This window comes from Hibiscus syriacus, unplaced genomic scaffold (genome assembly GCF_006381635.1).
Source record: "Hibiscus syriacus cultivar Baekdansim isolate YM2019G1 unplaced genomic scaffold, ASM638163v2 tig00110633_pilon, whole genome shotgun sequence".
NCBI lineage: Eukaryota > Viridiplantae > Streptophyta > Magnoliopsida > Malvales > Malvaceae > Hibiscus > Hibiscus syriacus.
In genome coordinates, this window is record NW_024062806.1 from 1,766,505 (window position 1) to 1,780,456 (window position 13,952).

Sequence of the window (13,952 nt, forward strand, 5' to 3'; positions counted from 1 at the left end):
CCACATATGTTTACACCGAAGTGCCATATAGGTTTGCACCGAAGTGCCATATAATTGTCCCGAATGACCACATAGACCCTCGACTCTTGGCATGCCAACTATACCCCTATCTCTCATAACACATAACATCGGCATTATCATTTATATTTGTCATATAATTACATAGTCACCCAAATCATTACATAACTTATATCATTTCACATGTATTCACATTTGTCATGTAACATTTTCATATGATCACTTAAACCATTGACTTATAACACATATCACATAACTTCATGTAACATAACATGTAATGCAAGCAAGGTGTATTAATATATACATGTAATCACATAGCTTATATCATATTAACTTATCCTTATTCTCTTATTATTACATATCAGCTCATATAATTTAAGCAGTTACTCGTATACATATTTTAATATAGTCCGAATATCAATACAATATAGTTTATCTTACAGATTTACATAATCATCTATATCACATAAATTTTATACTAGTTCCATATATTCACTTAGTTCAGCTTCACATAGGTTATTTTCTAAACATGTATTCTCATAGGGTTTCATATATATATATATATATTTACCATGCAACTAATATTACATGTTAGTATAATTCCTTATCTCAGTATCTCCTAGCTTATATCATTTCACATAGATCTAATTCATATAACTTATACCTTGTTATCATATATTCACCTAAATCATTATCATACATTATAACATATGTCATATAGTTCACTTAATTACTTAAGTCGATAACACATAACTATGAAATTCATATCACATGGCTTACAACTTGCTCTTTTATCTTCTCATAGACATATAGACACCTGGATCCTCATTACCTAACTTATATTGCATTTTCATATAATCCTTTATATTTATACCACATAACTTATATCACTTTCTCTTGTTATTATATAAGTCATTGTTATTTACATAACTCATAATCATATAACTTATATTCCAAGTTCACATCATCATCATAGTTTCATTATATCATTTAACATAAATGATCATTCTGACATACATTCACATAGCTCATGGGACACACATAATATCACATGTAACACATACAATCACATATGACACATAAAAATCATATCAAGTGCATGCTTGCATTCATGGATTCATGTGCCTTAATATGGAAAATAGACTCATCGCAAGTCTTATTCCATAGAATATCATACACTTAATATTAAGCACTCACTTGGCCTCACTATTCCATTCAAACACGTACTACTCTTGCACACTATAAAAGCTTTGAATCGTCTTGGACTTGTCTTCGATCGATATTTACACGATACCTATAATCGATATAAATGTCTTAATTTGGATCACTATTATCAATCGTATCTAATATAAGCTATACAAAGTACTTAATTCACAATTTTCCATATGCGTAGCATCGGTACCCTATGCATAGTACCGATACTTCTACCCTATGGTATCGATACTATACTTCAGTATCGATACCCAAATTCGATTCTAGAATTATTCTTCAAAATTGTATCGATACTTGATCAATGGTATCGATACCCCTAGTATCGATACTACTCATTTGGTATCGATACTTCTTGAATAATTTATAACTTTTTTCTTATGGTATCGATATTGTTCAACCAGTATCGATACTCATACACCAAACATCACTTATTTCCTCTATAAAGTATCGGTACCGTTCATACAATACCGATACCCCTAACCCATATATCACTCATTTAACCCAAAAATTTATCCAAACTTTACTAACTTTCACATCTAACACTTCTTTAAAGCTTTTAAACTTATTTATACTCTTCTAAACCAACTTATTTCACTTTAGTACTTCTAAACATCTAAATTCTCAATAGCTTACTAGAAATAAAAAATCATACCAAAATTTGAACTTTGTTCTTAATCCTTTTTAACACTTTAGATTTCTTAATCTAACATATGACAAGTCAAATTTCATTCCTAAATTCACTTACTAACTCTTTCTCAACAATTCACTCAAAAACCCCTTTTTCTTAATCTCCCATAACTTATTCATCTTTTAGTTTTACACCACTTTAAACTTTCCTTAAGCTTTCTTAACACTCCAAGAATCAAAACCAACTTTAAAATGAAATAAACAATCAATAGAAAACATACTCACCTTATCCAAGAACCCACGATGGAGAGGAAGAAGAAAGCTGAAGAAGGCTCTGGATAATATTTTCTCCCATTTTCCACTTTCTTTATATTACTTAAAGAGGAAAGATAAAAAAATTTCCTTTGAAAAGACCATAATACCCTTCCAATAATTCAACTTTGATATCAAGTCCTAAACAAAATTTCCAAATTATACCCTTGAACTTTTCATGTTATTCTAATTAAACCACTAAATTTTGGATTATTACAATTTGGTCACTGGCCTTGTTTTTGGGATGTTACATTATTGTTTTGCATGGGTTCAATCTTGTCATTTGTCAAAGATTTACAACCTCAATTATTAAAGAGCTTTTAATTGAGTTGATATTCAAAGAATTTCAAGATTAAAATTTGGTCATTGCTCATTACCTTAGAAGAAAGTATTTTATTTAAAATGTTCGAATGTCAAATGACTAACAAACATTTAAACATATGAAGAAAAAAAACAAGTTCAAATAAGATGACATGCTTTTGATGAGAATGCAATAAAATTCCTGATGGTTGCCACAACCTACTCCTGATCAGAATGCCCATTACATATCAAATGTCCATGCCCCTGAATCAATCAGATCTTAGACCTTGCACTTCAATACCCCACAATTCTCAGTGTTGTGCATTGAGCTCCCAATATGGTAGCTACATATGCATTAATATCATGGTCTTTAGGATATGGGGCCTCTCTTTGTTTGGATTGAATGAGAGTCACACAATTCTTCTCAACTAGCGTTGGAAGTAATTCCTCATAGGTCATTAGAATTGGATCAAATTGACTCTTTTCTCGGATCATCCTTGAAGATCAGCCCTAATACCAGCTGAATAGGCTCTCACCATATTGATTTCAGCTTCTTCCTTAATTTGTTCAAATCTTGCTTCTATTTTTAACGTGGTGTCACGTAATTAGGACCACTTCATCGAATCCTCCATAAATTAATTCCATGTTTTCATGAATGATGCATGTGAAAATGCTTGAATAAATGGAATGCATGTGCAAAATGCAAAGATGCAAATGCAGATGCAAAAATGTTGATCCCAATGATGAATATCATAGAATAATTTTCATCAAAGATAAAAGTCTTCATATTATAAGATAGTCCATTTTACAGACATGCTTTCGTTTAAACGCTAAGTCTGAAATGGGTCGGTGCTTCATCTTGGATCTTTATCCTTGAAAATTATGCCCTTAAATACTCTGTAACCTAACTCAGTTAATGCCCCTACGGTGTTGAAGTCAGTGCGTCACTCTTTGGTGGTTAGCGATGAAACGATATTAGATAAGACTCTACTGCTGGATTACTCCTTGGATCAATAGATCATCTTTCCAGTCTCGAATGTTGCATGTTCTTCAAACATATTTTTTTCTTGTAGTCTCTGAACTTCTTTTAGCCCTCAGTGCATGTCTGTGTAAGCAACTACTTGATTGAAAACTTTTACCTCTCCCTATGAAAATTTTTCTCTTAAATATCCCCTTAAGGATCAACATTTTTGCATTATATCATGTCGATGAAATGCAATGCTAAAAGGTGAAAATGACACAAAAAAGAGAAGAAACGAGTAAGTACAAACAAAATAATCAATATAGTTAAAAGATGCTATTTAAAGATAAATATAATACCTACCCGATCATGGTATCTACCCAAAATGATTTGTTTTCAAGAAACTGTTCCTAACTGCATGGTATCTTGTTCGTATACTTTTATTCAACAAAATTTAAAGCAAAAGGTAAAGGTTTAGAAAAACTTCTCCTTTATGTACACTTATTTTGGGTACCTATTGACGAAAGGTTCGGTATAACTATACCTAGGGTGACCATTTTATAGTTTCGGCTCTATGAGGAAATGGTACTCGAATTGTCCTTGTTGCCGGTACCCCCTTGGGCTACCAAACCCTCAATCCTAACCCATTATAGGTGTTAATGGATCAACTTCAATTTGAGGGGATTCACTTCCTTATACCCATACGAGGAATAAATTCCTACGAAGGTATAAGGTATGTGTACCCTAGAGGTTATTTGCTAAAACTCATACGAAGAATAAATTCTTATGAAAGTAAAGTGTTTACCCCACTTACTTGGAATAAAGATCGGGTCTAGAGCTTATTTCATGCAAAAGCATGTGACGTGTGTGAGGAGAAACATACAAACCTTTGACTCTAAAGAAAAAAGAAAACTCTCAATAGAAACTTGAACACTACTGAAAACAAAGATTAAAATATTAGTATCACGATTAAGAATGAAGAAATTAAAAACTTCAATAGATGGATCATAAGCTAACTATGGACTCAAACTCGTAATTTCCACCACAACGACAATGTGTAAGCGACTTACAGCCCGACTCTCTAAAAAAGTCCCCAGAGGAGTTGCCAAGCTGCCATAACCATTTTTTAAACAATTACGTTTAAAAATAATTATGACTTTATTTTTGAAAAATTGGCGATTTTGAATAAATTTGAATTAAATTGAATAGGAGTCACCATCGACCTTTGGGCTAGGTAGGTCGAATACCTAAAACGTGTTCTAAAACAATTTTTAAGAATAATCATTTTTTAAGACAAAAATTTGTATGTGTTTACCAAAAATCCGATTTAACGGGTTCGGAGTCGATTACGCGTGGGGAATGATTAACACCCCACATCGCCCAAAATTGGTACTAAGTAGCTTATATATTGTCGCGATAGTGGAAATTATAAATCGAATATAAAGCTAAAATATGATATATTTATTGAACATTAATTAGTTTGTTTCAAATTACTTATTAGGGAACATTCCTTAATTTGAGAAGAAACCACGAGATTTGCTCATCCTCCAATGAGAAGGTTATCTCGTCTATTTCTCCTTTATACGAGAAATATTCCCCCTCCCCAATGTTATCAAAAAACTCAAATCAAATATTAATCGAGTATAAAATAACTCTATAAAAACATGCATTGCATCGTTTGAATTAAAATAAATTAATTTGCAAAATAAACTCAATTTATTTCAAGTTCATATTTCTTTCGAACATCGTATCAGATCGCACTACATCGACCAAGCAATGTTTAGCACGCCCATTCTACGATTGATACTCTTTAAAAATACACGAATGAAAAATCTTAACAATCAAAGATATTTTATAGGAATTAAATTATATAATACATAAAATGCGTACACATGTACACGTTTGAAAAACTATATACACATATGGAAACAACATGTATAATAATATATGCATACATATGAAAGACAAATAAAACATAAATTGATTAGCTAGACCAACAAGGACTAAAACAAAATAAGTCACAAATAACAAGTTCAAAACAAAGAACAAAAAAAAATCATTAGTGGCTAAAATGAAGAAATAAAAAAATCAATGACTAAATTTAAATAAAGGACATTTCAAATGTTGACCAAATCAGAATAAATTAGAAACAATATATTTAAAACAAAGATAATGTTGAAATGAAGCACCCAATGACTCAAACATAATAACATCAAAGGTTGGGGGACCTATGGTTAAATAACCCACGACACAGTGATATAAGTGTAAAAGTGCACCTAACTTAAAGGGACTATGTAGGGATTTACCCAAAAATTAGTGACTAAAATGAAAAAAAGGCTAGCCTTAAGGACCTAGAGCACGGATTACCATATTCATGCAACAAGGCAAATGACCAGAATGGAATGCAGTGAAAACAAACATGCATAACTTAATATTTTACCTACAACAAAGATAATGACCAAAATGAATATCATATAAATTAAAGGTAAATAATCAAAAGTTAGTACTAATTTGATAAAGTGAAGTAATGACTAAAAAGGAAATAAAGCATAAATAGCAGGTGAAATTAAAAGAAAATAAAACTTCATTAATAGTTGAAATAAAACGTTACAAAGGGCAAAGGACCAAACATGCTATTAAACCATGCGCTAAAAACACGCTGAACCCCCCAGAATGACGTCGTTTCATGCAAGGAATAAATGTTTGAAAATAAACCCTAAATCGACCATTTTCTCATTTATTCCCAACCTCAAAATATAAGAGCCAAAACTCTCTCCCCCTTCCCTGGTTTTATCCGCGTAAAGAGAGAAAAGAGAGCCATAACCGTCGTAAATCGACGGTGAGGGTGAGTGAACCAAACTCGAATCTCCTCTCTATCCCTCGTCCGCCCTAGAGTTTTAAACCTTAAGCTTTCCCCCCTTAAAAACCTAAAATCTAAACCCAAAACCCCTAAAGGCAAGAGTTTTACCTTCGAAAACGGAGTATTGTTGCTCCGGCGAAGCAACGGTGGCCGAATCTTGCTAAGGGTAAACTTTTTTTCTTCTTTGTTTTTTCTTTTCTATTTTTTTTTGAATCTGGTCTCTCCTGGTTTTTTTTTTCCTCCGAATGAATTTCCTTCTTAAATCTATTGGTATCTTATCTCTGTTGATTTCCTGGGTGAGATGATTACATCTAGAATAGGGGAATGCTTTTTTTGACTTGAGTTGGTAAAAATCTCGATTTTTCGGATTTATTGACATTTAAAAATAGGTGTTCATATTCTCACTGATTTGGTGTGTTTGGTTCACTGTTTGGCACGTTCTGATGACGGCGGCTGAGGAAGCCATAAGATAAATTGTGAGGTTTACGCGTCGGTCTGGGTGGCTGCTCATCGTTGATGGCGGCAGTTGGCTTGATATTTGGGTTAAAAACCCTAACTCTGGACAATCTGGACCGTTGGATGGGTCCAGATCCAACGGTTGGGAATAAATGTGGCTAGAGCTAAGTGGAAACCCTAACAGGTCTGGGTTGAGTGTTGGGCCTGAACTGGGTTGGGTCAACTATAACCGGGTCCTGAATATTTGTTGTTGGACTAGCAGCTAGATGGCTTTGAGTTTGTAATGCATTGGGCCTACAAAATGTAAATAAATATTGTTAATAATAATAATAATAATAATAATAATAGTTAATAAATAAGTAAAACCCAGACAAAAATGGGTGTCTACAAATGTAGTTCATCCGGCACGATTCGACCGAAATCTGCAAAACAAGCAGTTAAGAGAAATCATATGAACGAACACTTTGATCCTAAACGGCATCAACGGTCGTATTTCTTTTACATCGATTTTACGGTCGCTGTCTCTGTATTGCACCTTAACTCGAGCACATCTGAGAGCTTCGTCCATCTCGAACGTGTTGCTCGCGTGGTGAACACATTCTCTACAACCTATGCAGGCGTTTGCATCAACAAACAAAGTTTGGGGTCTCACTGGCCCATGCCAAGAGCTAAAACCGGATGCACTGCAGCCAAATTTTGCTTTCATTGAACCAATGGAAGTGTCGAACTTTTTCCTTAGATCATCTTGTATCAGCACGTTATACGCTTCATTCAGCATTAGAGTGTATCCATGCCTAAACAAATATAACAAAACAACTGACCCATAAAAGATACAAAAGTGAATTTGCATTAATTCCAAACACTTAGGCAATGGTCGAAAAATCCAAATCGGAAGTTCGAACCGGTTGAAATCAGTTGTGGGCGGTTCTCTACATATATTTCAACTTACATACTCGTGTCACTAAACTACTAAATTTTTATTTTAACCGATTGAACCGACCGATCAAGTTTTTATAACCATGTCTAAAGTCTAAACATATGTCATTCGGATTTGAAATGAGTACTGAATACTTGAACCTAAGTAATCATAACCAAATAGTTTTTGAATAAACATATTTAAAAGGATGAAAACTTCAGATAATATCAACTATTTATTACGAAATTGAACAAAATACTGATAAGAAACGGCAAATTAATAATACTATGCACCTATTTATCACCCAAAATAATTATTCAACAGCAAATTTTTCGAACTGGACAAATGGAATTCGGATCAAGAAATCTAGCATTGTACATATAACGGAAAATTGCAATAAAGAAATGGAGATGAACAGAACTGACCTATTGGCCTGCAATATCAGGATGATACTTCTTTTGCAGCTTCCTATAAGCTTCTTTAATCTGCTGCTTATTAAAATCAAAAGGAATTCCAAATAACTCATAGTAATTCTTCTCTGATTTTGATTTCGATTTCTCACCAATCTTTTGGTTTTTACAGCATCTAATCTCACTCGATTTCAGCCCCAATCTGCACCCAAAAAAAATAAAAAAAATCAAAGAAATCAATCGTAAATCTTCAAACAAGTTTACGTAAAATTTGGAAACATTTTCATGGAATTCTTACCTTGGATTTGACTTGGTTGGATTGAATTTGACATCAAAATTACAACCTCTTGGGACTGAGAGTTCGTAAATTGGAACTCCACTGGCAATCATTGTTGATTTCTTAGCTTTCTCTTTGCTACTATTTTTGTTTATCCTTGCTTAAAGAGAGATATTTTGATATTTTCCTTTTCTTTTTTGACAGAGATATTTTCTTTCCGCCGAAAAGAACATCGATATTTCCTTTTAAGGGTTAATATATGTTTAGTCCCCCCAAAGTTATCAACTTTTCTCATTTTATGCCATAAAAGACATTTTTGTAAGTCCTGCAAAATTAGAGGACCTGACTTGTAATTTAAATTTAAATTGACAAGAACGTACATAAAAATAAAAAAAGTTTAGAGAAAAGCAATATGAGGAGTTAGGTTCTTTATACAAAATTATATGTATTAAAAACATTGAATATTATAACATTAATACATCAATATAAATATTATGTTTAAATATTAAATTATTAGTTGGTTTAGTGACACATGAAGAGGAGTTAGGTTATTCTTGTAATGTTTAAAATTCAAATTCTGATATTATGGATGGAACTTTTAGGGTGCTTGTATTTTGGTCACTCAACTTTTGAAACTTACAATACAATCATTGAACTTTTAGTTCATTTTCAATAAGGTCCCTCCGTTAGATTTTGCCGTTACGTCCGTTAGTTTTTGCTGATGTGGCATCTGATACCGTCAAACCACCCCCCTTCTTCTTCTTGTTGCAGTTCAAAAGGTGGTGGTGCGGCTAGTCCTAGTAGTTCCAAGGGAGGAGGGGCTTCCAATTCCCGTGTAAGATGGGCTTTAAAAGTTGAATGATGCTCAGCTTTAAGGTAAAATCATTTGAACTTTCCTTCCACCATAGCCATGAATGATACTTTGCTTTAAGTTGAATGGTGGGGTGAGTTTGGGAACGACCTTCAAATGCCATAAAACCTTAATTAGGTCCACAAGATGATTGACCTAAGGGGATGCATTATTGATACCATTTATCAGGCATTAAGTTTGCTCTTCCTGTATAAATTGTTTGAAGCCTCACCTGGAATGGGACATATGATTTGAAAGACGGATAAACTGCAAAAAATACAACAAAGACAAAACGTGAGACAAGAGGAATCCCTAAAGTTTCAAAATTTAGTTGTTAGATAGGAGAGGGGAGAAATATTAGTTACCCAAGCCACCTGAAACTTATGCATAATCAATACATTGCACTAAGAAATGAAGTTAGAATGAAGGGAGCAAATACCTTTCAGAAATATTACGAGGGCCCCAAGAAGTGACCAAATTTCCCACACAAAGCAACCTGCCTTCATAGTTGACGCCGTTGACAGTGAATCCGGTTTCCGTGTATCTGTCATTCAGAAAGATTTAAGAAACATTAAGAGCAGTGTTGGAGAAAAGGAATAAAAAAAATGGAAATGAGTGATGGAGAAAAAAAGGAAAACCGTTGGAAACGAAGCTGGTCATCTGGGACATTATCGATGAGAATGATCTGATCGTAGAGAGAGAAAGCGCACCTGAAGAAGAAGAGAGGGATTAACGGGGATTCACAGATTTAGGTGCCACGTCAGTAAAAACTAACATGAGGTATCGACAGAGACCTTACTAAAAACAAACTAAAAATTCGATGATTGTATTGTAAGTTTCAAAAGTTAGGTGACCAAAATGTAAGAGCCCTAAAAGTTCAGGGAATGTTTATATAATTTACCCTAATAAATTTCTACAACACTTAGTTAATCAATAGATAAAATATTAATATTTATAAAAAATTATTATGATTTTGTGAAGTATAAAGATACATAGTATTTCTTTTGTTAATAGTCTAATGTAATTATAAGGTAGTATTTTTTCAAAATCTTTCTTAACCACCAACAACGCACACACATCATGTAGATGTAATTGTTCGAACCTATTATATTTAGGGAGAACAACACTCCCTTAACCACTAAGGCCACTTAATGAGTTCAAGATCGAGAGTATTTTTTGTTGTTGATAAATTCTACATCTAATCTTAATCTTATCTAGAGGATATGAGAATGGGAACTCTAGGGGAAGGGAGTAGAGTGCTCATAGTGGATTTAGAACCCATAACTTAAAAAAAATATAGATGAATAAAGATGAACAATTTGATAAGCTAACCAAATATGTTTATTCATTCAGTTCAAGATTATTCTAGTTCTATAGTTAAGCAAGTCTTACATACATACATACATATATATATATATATATATATATATATAGTTAATAATATAATTATTAATTTTAGTTAAAGTAATACTTGGACCGTAATATTTGTAACATAAAAGATCTTCAATTTTCTAAATGGTTCAATCAACTTTTGATGGTGAACCTTTAGACTTACCTCTTACAAAAATAACCATTGTTATTCTAGTAACTTAATTTAGAACATTGTGGATTAGTCTATGTCTTCAGAAAAATAATACATAAAGATAATTGTAATCCTCATTATTTATATAAATTTAGATCCATTTTTAATTAAATTTAATAATCAAATCTTTAAAAAGAAATAAATTATTTTTATCAATAAAAATATTATTTTTATTAACATATTGTATCATTAGTATAACCAAAATTGGTGTCTTAATGACTAAATTATAATTGATCATAATATAAATGATTAGAACGTAATTAAAACTCGAATAATTAAAATAAAATCAAATTAAAGTGATCTCCAATATAACTTGCCCACATAAAATTTTGTACGTATCAAATTATAATTAGTTGCGTTATCCGGTGTGGTAATTACCATGAACCCACCTCTTTTGAAGTCTCGAACGTTACATCCTTTTATTTTAATCGTATATTCATCTTAATTATATTAAAGGCATCCGTTGTGGTAATTATTCTCAGATGTTGCATGATCAAAATACTCCGCATCTCCCGTCAAATCGTTTGTCTGTTTACCCAACAAAAATATTAGCTTCACGCATACCATGTCACATGTGTTTATCCAGCGAGTAAGTCGTGAGTATAATAGTATTTAATTTGTGTTTGTTTTTTTAAAAAACAATTATGGTTTTACTTAATTCGTTACTTGTTAAGTTTATTAAAAATTTTACTTATTTTTTAACTATATGTAAAATCTAGAGATACTACCTATTAGTGATGGATCTAAAAGTTAAAAAATGTATTCAAAATTTTAATTTTCTATTTTAAAAAATTTAGGTATGCAATTTTTCTTATTCTTTTCATTCCCATTAACAAATTAAACTAAATTTAACATTTCCCCCCTAAAATAATGGGTGTGCAATTACTCTTCTATAGAGCTATATACATCCAGTAGCATATCTATAAATATTTTTTAAGGTGGACACATATGTATTGAAAAAAATCCGTATAAGACAAAAACAAATAAAATTTCAGACTAGGCACATTCAATAAAATAAACAACTAACATAAAAAAATTCGGATTTTAAGATAACCACGTGCCCACCCTGAGCAATACATACATTCACTCTTGCTACATAGAGCTTAATATAAATATAAATTGATAAATTAGTAAATTAATAATTATTAATTAACAATTTAGTATCTTTATTGTTGTTTATTAAAAATTTAGTAGTAATTATTAATTAATAATTTAATATTTTTCTTATTATATTATTAACAAATTAATAAACTAGTAATTATTAATTAGATTTTTTAATGGAATAATTTTCTAAAATAATTACTAAAATCTTATAAAAAAGATTAAGTACTTATGGAGTTGAGTTGAAGGAACTCACAAATTACTCAACTCATTAAACCTCTTGTATCATACTACTCGAACTGCTGATGGGACCGAAATGGCAAATGTCCATAATGAATTATTATTATACGAACAAAAGACCAATAAAGAATCTTGGAATAAACCTTGAAGAGTTTATCAGTGCCAATGCAAGCGAACAGCCCGCCGGTCACCATGGTGACACAAATGGCGGAGGAAAAAGAAGAGATAGGGAAAGGAAGTAAACGAAGCAGATCATCGAATGGAAAGGAACTTACAGATACGCTTCCAACGACACGATCCTGGCGTGATACGGTGGTGGAATCATCTTTGTTTGCGGGTACGTTCCAACAGTCATCAAGAATGGACGAGGAGGAGGAAGACTCCGATGAAGAAGAGGAAGATGCGGATGACGATATTCCATCAATAAAAATCTTGACGGATCAAAAAGAAAAGATAAGGCAACCTAGGAGAAAGACCCTGATAATCAAGATCTTGGGAAAATCTATAGCTTACAAACTGTTGGTTACAAGGCTAGAAGCGATCTGGAAGTTAGAAGGTGAATTTGACAGCATTGATCTAGGAAATGAATTTTATGCTGTAAAGTTTCAAAATATGGATGACAGATTGAAAGTACTGACGGAAGGACCTTGGAAGATAATGGACCACTACGTTACTGTCTAGAAATGCCGACCGAATTTGTGGCAGCAAAAGCAAATATCTCATTCACAACGGTTTGGGTTCATATACTAGGGCTCCCTATAGAATATTTCGACGAAACGATCTTAGTGGAGATTGGGAAATTAATAGGGACACCATTAAAGGTGGATATCCATACAGCATGGACAACGAGAGGAAAATTCGCAAGAATCTGTGTCGAGATTGATTTGAACAAACCTTTATTATCGAAGGTTCGTATAGGGAAAAAGATCTTTAACGTGGAATACGAAGGCTTGCACGCAATTTGTTTTCAATGTGGAATGGTAGGCCACAGAGCTTCGGGTTGTCCGATAAGGTCTCCAGAAGATACTCAGACGAGGGAAGAAAGGGAGGATCCCCCTCGACAAGAGGAACAACAAAATCAGGAGGAGGTTAAGGAACCAGAAAACATTCCAGCGAAAAAAGAATTGAGCAAAGATCTCAATAAAGAAAGATTTGGTCCATGGATGTTGGTGCAAAGGAAACAAAGGGGGACACGGCGAAATAGCAAGAATAAAGGGACCTCACAACAAGATAACCGGCATGGGAATAGATTTGCAGCACTGAATAACGCCAATCCAGAGGAAATCAATACTGAGATAGAGATAACGGACCACGAACAAGAGAAAAATAGGGACACACCATACACAAGTAAGATAATATCAAGAGCTAGCAAGAATGAAGGAGGTAAGCCACCAAACCAACCGGCTAAAACAGTCCAGAGTGAAAGAAATGTAGAAAACACAGGCAATGAGGCGGTAAGATGGGGAAAATCACCTGTAAAAGATGTAATGACTATTGATCCAGAGAATGGAACTTTTAGACAAGAAGTAGATATACAAAGAAGTCACACAAATCCAAATCAGAGGGACACGAATATGGATATCCAATCGTTGGAAATTCAAGTAGAAAATATGATCACCCAATGAAGCTCATTACGTGGAATTGTAGGGGAGTTGGAAATTCTGAATTTTTGAGGAATTGGAGGGAACTAATCCTAGAAGAGAAACCAGCTATTATTTGCTTACTGGAAAAGGCGAAAGAAGATACTGGTAAACAGATCCAAAGAAAACTAAAGTTCGAAAATAACTTTGAAAATCCGGCACAAGGTCTTCGTGGAGGTTTGATCTTACT

The 13,952-nt window shown here is 33.0% G+C and overlaps 2 protein-coding genes across 2 annotated transcripts; one reads left to right on the top strand and one right to left on the bottom strand.

The window, feature by feature from the left end:
- Positions 1-6,910: 6,910 nt before the first annotated feature.
- Positions 6,911-7,644, bottom strand: LOC120136523. Its single transcript, XM_039152529.1, has 3 exons — positions 7,249-7,644; positions 7,155-7,168; positions 6,911-7,040 (listed from the first exon to the last, which is right to left on the bottom strand). The coding sequence occupies exons 1-3, from the start codon at positions 7,594-7,596 to the stop codon at positions 6,911-6,913; spliced, it is 492 nt and encodes a 163-aa protein (XP_039008460.1). The 5' UTR covers positions 7,597-7,644.
- Positions 7,645-12,805: 5,161 nt separating this feature from the next.
- LOC120136524 lies at positions 12,806-13,747 on the top strand. The gene has a single exon (XM_039152530.1). The coding sequence runs from the start codon at positions 12,806-12,808 to the stop codon at positions 13,745-13,747; it is 942 nt and encodes a 313-aa protein (XP_039008461.1).
- Positions 13,748-13,952: the final 205 nt, after the last annotated feature.

Bases quoted from the DNA above. Each gene is read 5' to 3' on its own strand.
- LOC120136523 (XM_039152529.1), bottom strand. From the start codon at position 7,596: ATGCAAATTCACTTTTGTATCTTTTATGGGTCAGTTGTTTTGTTATAT.
- LOC120136524 (XM_039152530.1), top strand. From the start codon at position 12,806: ATGCCGACCGAATTTGTGGCAGCAAAAGCAAATATCTCATTCACAACG.